This window comes from Cynara cardunculus (genome assembly GCF_001531365.2).
Source record: "Cynara cardunculus var. scolymus isolate 2C chromosome LG 8, CcrdV1, whole genome shotgun sequence".
Lineage (NCBI taxonomy): Eukaryota > Viridiplantae > Streptophyta > Magnoliopsida > Asterales > Asteraceae > Cynara > Cynara cardunculus.
In genome coordinates this window covers 25659136-25667086 of record NC_037535.1, presented here as the reverse complement: position 1 = coordinate 25667086, position 7951 = coordinate 25659136, and the positions used below count along the sequence as shown (strand labels likewise).

Here is a 7951-nt window from a genome sequence, read left to right as displayed (position 1 = left end):
TTTATATTTTATTAAAAAATAAAAACATTATCGTTTTTTTCAAAATCATATAAGATCACATTATAACATCGATTGAAATAAAAAATAAAACGAAATATAAAAATCAAGATGTATCTTGCTGCATTCTGCAAGTATCTTTCTAGTATATATAAGAAATAAATGTGATACACCAAACAAATTAACTGAAAATGTAATATTTATACAGTGTTATTTTATATGTGTGTTTAATAATTTTTTTGAAATTCGCACGACCATATCTTGGTCAAAAAATTGTTTAGATATAAAATTAATTAATATTTATACAATGTCTGTTTACCTTTTAATAGTTCCAATAAGAGACAGACATTGAATCGTTAAGAGGTGAATCTTGTTTGACAAAAAAAAATTGTCTCTTAATAGTTCTAAAACTCTCTGAATGATTTTGTATATTAGGTCTCTCTTAACTATTTAACACCTTAATTTTATTCCGAATAATCACCAAACAATTATATTTCATTTTACAGTATATTATAAGAACCACATAATCATTCTAATCACATAATCATTCTGCACCAAACCATTCAGAACTGTCAAACATCTCTTAAATTAATATCGATTGATTTTTTAACATGTCATTTTTAGTTATTTAGCATTTTTCAAATAGCTTATCAACTGGGTTTTTTAAACATGATTAATTCATCAACTATATTTTCGACTAATTTATGAACAACCAACTTATTTTTCAGCTAACCGTTAATAGCTAATTTATCAGCTTATTTGAAAACGAAGTCTTAGTCAACAGTCAACATGTAATAAAGAAAAAGAATATCTTTAAATTTCTTACTCAATACATTATCATTTCCATGCAATTCTTCTTAGTAAACGTTTTTTCAACTTCCACAAAGTTTTGTTTTTCTTGCTTTAATTGTCACAATTTTTCTCCATAACTTTTACTTTAAACTAAGGGACCGTTTATTAAACACTTATCCGGTAAGCATTTAACGGTAAGATTCAACACTATCATATACTTACTAGGTAAGATTTTAGTCAACTAAAACGGCTTTCTATGCAACAATTTAGCCGATAAGAGCTCACTCGTGGTAAGAGTCATTGTCCTCACTTACTAGGTAAGACACTCAGTTTTTGCCTCGCTCTTACCGGGTAAGATTCATGGTCATTGCCATATTCATCTGAAATGTAATATAACTTGGTAAGTGCTTACCCATGTAAGCATTTGGTAAACGGCCCATAAGTATTCAAAATCTTATATAAATTAGTTATTGCATTTATATGATACAGTAAAATATAATATTTTTATCTTAAACTGAATTAATTTTAATACGGATTTTTGTTAAAAATTTAATATTTAGGTATGGATAAAGTATAACCGGTGGTAGAAGATGTTTTGGTATTTGAAAACCTGCTAAAAAATTTGTATGGAGAAATTTTATACGAAGGAAAATACTGATGATTTTTTTTTGGATAAAGATAGTGGATTATTTTGTTCTTTTCAGTAACCTGCATTTGAACGTTTGTATCAATCGGTTATTAGTTAGTTTGATGAAGTTTAAATAGTTTTAAGGAATTGTATATATGGAGTTATATCTCAATTTTAATGTTTCGTTTTATTATTTATTTATATCGATATAATACGGTATTTAGTGGTTTTGAGAAAGTGAATATGTTTTTATTTTTTAATAAAATATAAATTTAAGGTTATCATAAAAGCTTGGAAAAAAATATATATCGATATTAAAATCAAATTTACTATTTAAAGTTCTCTTTTTTTTGTGTAATTTAATTTAGATTTAATTATAAAGTAATTTATTTATCATTTAATAATATTATTTTTTATGAAGATAATAATTAAATATTTTGTTATTATCAATAATTATCCTAATTATATTTTAGATTTTTTACATTCAAAGTAATATGTTTATCCCATATTTGATTATGTTTATATGTGATTAGTTACACAAATTCAAAAATGATATATTTATCCGTATTTCATAATCAAAGCAATTGTTTGTTGGTTGTGAACAAGAGAGAAATGACAATTTTGATTGACTTGCTATTTTCAATCTTGCTTGCAATTACTTGTCAAAATCTAAGATATTTTTAATATTAAAATACATATATTTATACAAAGTTGGACTTTGATGATAAAAAGAGAGTTAAGCTTAGAAAACGGGATCTCCATCCCTAGCTATACATTAAAATGAGATGCATCAGATTAATCTTCGTATCAAGCATGATTCACAAATGGATTTGAGATTAAAAGTGATCAAGGTTCCCAATCTGATAAATATATATACGAATTTCATGAGGTTTTAAAAACATAAAAAGTTATGAGAGTAGTGGCCATAAGGCCTAGTGTTTTTTTAAGACATAGTGAAACATTTTTAATCCATTAAGGTTTTAAGTATAAATTTTTTTCCATCCCTATACTAAAATTGATCCAATTTATTTGTGTTTCGCCTCTGATAGTTACATCACGAGTCCCTCCCCAAAATCTAAAAGATTTAGTGGATATATAATAATAAGTTTGAATATATAAAATGAAATTGTATGGAAGTTGGTGTAGGCCTTTTGAATTTAAAACGAAACTCCGTCCAATAATTTCAAAGTGGTCTTCCATATTGGATTTGAGTCAAGGCCTTCGATGGCTTTCACACTTAGTCCCCTCCACTAGAAATAATATACAATAATTTAAGTTATATTCTATAATATATTTCATAAAAAAAATTAAAACTATTTTTTTTTGCATGAAATACCGTTTATTGATGTATATATTACTTAAAATTTAAGATTATAAATAATTTTACGTAAGTACAACTTATTAAATCTTCATTTTTAAATTCGTGTAACTAACTGTAGATAAACATCTATTTTAAATATAAAAAATCTAAAATATAATTAATATAATCATTGAGTTCTGATAAAAAGTTTAATTATTATCTTTATAAAAAAATAATGTTATTAAACAAAAAATAAATTGTTTTGTTATTAAATCTAAATTGAATTAAAATGAAAAATTAAATTAAAAAAGTTACACAAAAAACTAGAACTATTAAATAGTTAATTTGATATTAATATCGAATTTATTTTTTTCAAATTTTAATGCTATATTCAAATTTATATTTCATTTACAAATAAAAACATTATTGTTTTCTCAGAACCACATAAAGTCGTATTATATCGATGGAGACAAAGAATATAAACTAAACATTAAAATGGAGATTTATCTCGTTGTATTGCGCGAGTACCCTTCTAGTAAATAAAAATACACCAATAAGGATAGTAATGTAATTAAGTTTTTTTAATAATTTTTATGTTATACCGGAGGATGGTGGTCGGAAGATGGGGACGGAAAGAGAAGAGAGGAAAGAGGAGAGAAAATAACTAAAATGTCATTGCATTAAAATTTTAATTAAAAATTACCAAAATTATAAATTTCTTAATTTATCTATTGATTTGTGGTTGAGATTAGATCTCACGATTACTACAAACTAGTCAGTTCTCCCTTGAATGAGTTCCTATATATATATATAGAGAGAGACTTAATCAAATGAGAACTAATTTGTTTGTGATAAGTGGTAAATGTGAGATCCAATTTCAACCACAAATCAAATGTTAAATTAAAAAATTAATAATTTTGGTAACTTTTACTTAAAATATTAATTAAGGGCATTTCAGGAGTTTTTTTAAATATCCTCTCTCATCTTTCCTCTCTCCGACGAATCTTTTCGACGAACCTTATTGGAACCTTATGTGAACACAAAATACACATTGTAATACCTACAAACGATATTCACTGTGATACCCAAATATACATACAAGATGTACAATGTGATACCATTTGTAAAACAATGAAATTAACGAAAATGCACACTATGACATTTCATAAAACAAAGAAAATACATTGTGATACACGTGAAACATTATGAACGTTATCACTATGATACACTTTAATTAGCAAACATCTTTAAAATACGATGTATATTAGGTAATTGATATACCATGTGACTAATTTTAATTAAATATTTTTTTCTAAAAAATTTAATTAAATATTTTGATTAGTTGTAAAAAATAAAATTACTATATTACCCTTTTAGTTTATTTAAGAAATATCCTTAAATATCTCAAACGAGTGGTTCACATTGAATTTCACGGTTAACACAAACTAATCGGTTCTCCCATATATATATATATATATATATATATATATATATATAGAGAGAGAGAGAGAGAGAGAGAGAGAGAGAGAGAGGAGTGATCATATGAAAACCGCCCTCATTTGTGTAAACCGTGCAAACCACCTTCATCTGTCGATTTCATTGTTTAATCTTATGAAATTTTTTCATGAAATTGCTTAATCTTGTGAAATTGTTTCATCTTGTGAAATTGTTTCATATAATACTTTTTTTGATGAAGTTGTTTCATATATGGTTGTGAAATTGTTTCATATAATACTTAATGAAACTGTTTCATGTATTTCTCTAACATTAATGAAACTGTTTCATGTATTTCTCTAAAATTAAAATAATGAAGATGATAATATCTATGATTAACACCCTCCACAATAAAAATGATTAATCAACCTCTCATAATTACAAAAAAATGAACAAAATGAAAAATTATGATTGGTTGAATGCGGTTTGCACGGTTTGTACAAATTGAGTGGTTTGCATGTGAGACCAGTCTGTTTTCGTGAGACCCAATGAGACCATATTTTTACATTTAAAAATTCACAGCAAAATATCATTCGCTTAATCCATTATATATAAAAAACCAAACCACTTCAATGTCATTACTTTATTTCATAATACATTAATTAGTTTGTGCCACACCAAATAGTTTATAAAGTAATAAACATCATAATTTTAATCCATCTGCAAACCTAACATATCCATACAAAACGTGATAAATGCTCATAGACAACAAAGCCATCTAGAGCCGATACATTTCAACCGGAAGCCTTGGATGAGCCACGGTAAGAAGTGGAATCTTTTTCGGAGTCGACAAACCAAATATTTCTTCCATGTTCAAGTCATCTTTAGTCGTTGTAGATGGTAGTTTCCAGTTAAACCCATGGAGCAAATTTGCCAAGCTCGCTTCGATCACTTTCAATCCTAGACTGTACCCTGGGCACATCCTTCGTCCTGCACCAAATGGCAACAACTCAAAGTCATGACCCTTGGCATCAATTTCCTTTCCGATGAATCTTTCTGGACAAAATTCTTCTGGTCTCTCCCACAATCGAGGGTCTCTCCCAATCGTCCAAACACTAACAAGCACACGTGTTCCTTCCGAAATGTCATAACCAGCTACTTTACAATGCTCACGAGCTCTTCTAGGAACCAACATAGGTGCCACAGGATGCAACCTCATTGTCTCTTTAGCAATTGCCTCAATGTAAGGTAGATTAGGCATGTCCTTCTCCTGAACCCACCTATCCTTGCCTATGACACGGTCAAGCTCTTCAGTTGCCTTTTGGAATATCTCAGGTTTCTTCAGAAGTTCAGCAATCGCCCATTCAACAGTGACCGCCGAACTTTCAGTTCCACCAGCAAGCAAGTCCTGTAAATATCAAATTAAAATACATGTGACATGGAGCATACAACATTATATAATCATTGTTTTTTTACACGTATCGTTTCGTATTTCTTTTCACCTAACACCTTTGTAGGAACTTGAGCAAAACGTAAAAACACTTCCTAATATAGCAAGATTATATATGTCAATTTATAAAGAGAAAATTGTTCGGACTATGATTAAAAACCGGAAAGTGGTGTAAATTAAGCCTACAAATTTCTATTTTATTTATTTTAATATCAGTGTCCATCCCAGATTTTCCATTTTATCTCTTCATCATCAAGGGTAAAAGTATCATTCATAAATTGTTTATCTACTATTACTAGGTAAGTGTTTATCGTTAATTATTAACACTTTCACTTAACTTACTCATAAAATTTTAATCTACTAAAACGACATTATATATACAACAATTTATCCTGCAAGCGCTTGCCAAATAAGAGGAATAATTACTTACACTTGTCGGGTAAGACTTTTGATCTTTATCAGTACATATTAGACTTTTGATCTTTATCATGTTCATTTGATAAAATAAAGTGATCTGATAGATATACTTACTCGGTAAATGTTTAATAAATGATATTTTGCGGTGTGTTCTCGAATATGGAGAGAGGGATCGAGTAGGAATTAACCTGTGTAAAAGCCTTGACGCCATTTCTTTCTAACTTAACATCAAGATTTGGATCATCAGCAAGCTGCAACAGCAAATCCACCATGTCCGTCGCAATGAAGCTCTCTCCGGCGGCCCTCCGCTGCTCATTATGCTCATCCAACACATGCTCCAAAAACCGATCGAATTTCTTACTCACCGTTTTCATCCTCTTCACATAACCCTGTAAATCCATGAAATCGATCCAAGGTATAGAATCTCCGATGTTAAACACGCCGTTCAACAAAAACAACTCGTCTAGCATCCTCTTAAACTCATCTGGACTTATCACCGAGTTCGACTCAACCGATTCATCCAAATACCTTTTCCCCAAAACCATCCGACTAATCACATTCAAACTCACCGTCGACAACAGATCCTTCAACAAGATCTCCACACCCGCCGAATCAAAAATCGATTTCACCAACGATCTCATCTCCTCGACTCGGATGTACTCGTACGACTCGAGGCGTTTCGCACTGAACAGCTCCATGAGACACATTTTACGAGCTTGGCGCCAGTACGGTCCGTACGGAGACCAGGTGATGTCGGCGTAATTATAGGTGGTGTATTTTCCTGCGGCGGTCTTAGGGCGGCAGGCAAAGTTGACATCCATGGTCTTGAGGAAGACCTTGGCCATCTCGACGGAGGATCCTACGACGACGTCGAAGGAACCGAACTTGAGTTGCATTATATCACCGTATTTTTGGGAGAGATCGTGGATGGAACGGTGGGGGAGGGAGCCTATGAGGTTGAGGTTGCCGATGATCGGCCAAGGTTTGGGTCCCGGCGGAGAGTTGAGTTTGCGGGAACGGCGTAGCCGGCGAGAAATGAGAATGAGAGCTAGGGCAGCTAGCCATGCGGATGCATAATAAGGCCAGTGGTGAGTAGAGTCCATTGGGAATGTGTTTAGGAGTGTAGTTGTGTGTCATGATAATTAAGGAATAAGATGGTCGTTATTTATAGTTGGACTCTGCAGGTACGACGTCGTATTTGCTACACACTAAATAAAAACTATGGGGTTCATGACTAAAATAACCCTGTACTTATAAACAATTACACCTTTAACCCTAAAATTGAAAACAGTTACAAACCAACTTCTGTTACGCACCGGCACCACACATCATACGGTGTGTGTAAGGACTTTAATGCAAATAAAATAAATCAGAGGGATCGAGGTGACTATTGACTTGACCGGTGACATGTCCTCAGGGCCCACAGTAGATCAAATTCAGAAGGTAAATTACAATAATTGTCCTCTAGGTTTATCAAACTTTATCGTTTTTTTTTGTTATTTTTTCAAAATCATAAATATGATCAAATTCAAAAGCTAAATTACAATAATTGTATTAAAGGGTTGTTTGTTTATCTCTTAAAAGTTTTATTAAGAGGCAATTTCTAAATGGTTAAGAGGTGAATATTGTTTGGCAAAAAAAAGTATGCCTCTTAATGATTTAAAAACCCTCTGAATGATTTGTATACTGGAACTCCCTTAACCATTAAGAGCCCTGATTTCATTGTATACAATCAGGGGCGGAACACAAACCTTCTAACCGTAGGGGCCGGAACTAGTATACTATATATTTCAAAGGTACCAAAAATACATTATCCAAAGTTATAACATAGTAAAACTATAAAACTAAACGTTAAATATAAACATGTCAAACATCGCAAATCAAAGTGGAACCCGTCTATCTTTCGCGACCTTGAACTCTTCCACAATTTCCT

At 31.0% G+C, this 7951-nt stretch overlaps 1 protein-coding gene across 1 annotated transcript; it reads right to left on the bottom strand.

Annotated features, from left to right (window-relative positions):
- Positions 1-4837: 4837 nt before the first annotated feature.
- LOC112517152 (cytochrome P450 71A1-like) lies at positions 4838-7121 on the bottom strand. The gene is made up of 2 exons (XM_025124497.1): positions 6207-7121; positions 4838-5559 (listed from the first exon to the last, which is right to left on the bottom strand). The coding sequence occupies exons 1-2, from the start codon at positions 7119-7121 to the stop codon at positions 4930-4932; spliced, it is 1545 nt and encodes a 514-aa protein (XP_024980265.1). The 3' UTR covers positions 4838-4929.
- Positions 7122-7951: the final 830 nt, after the last annotated feature.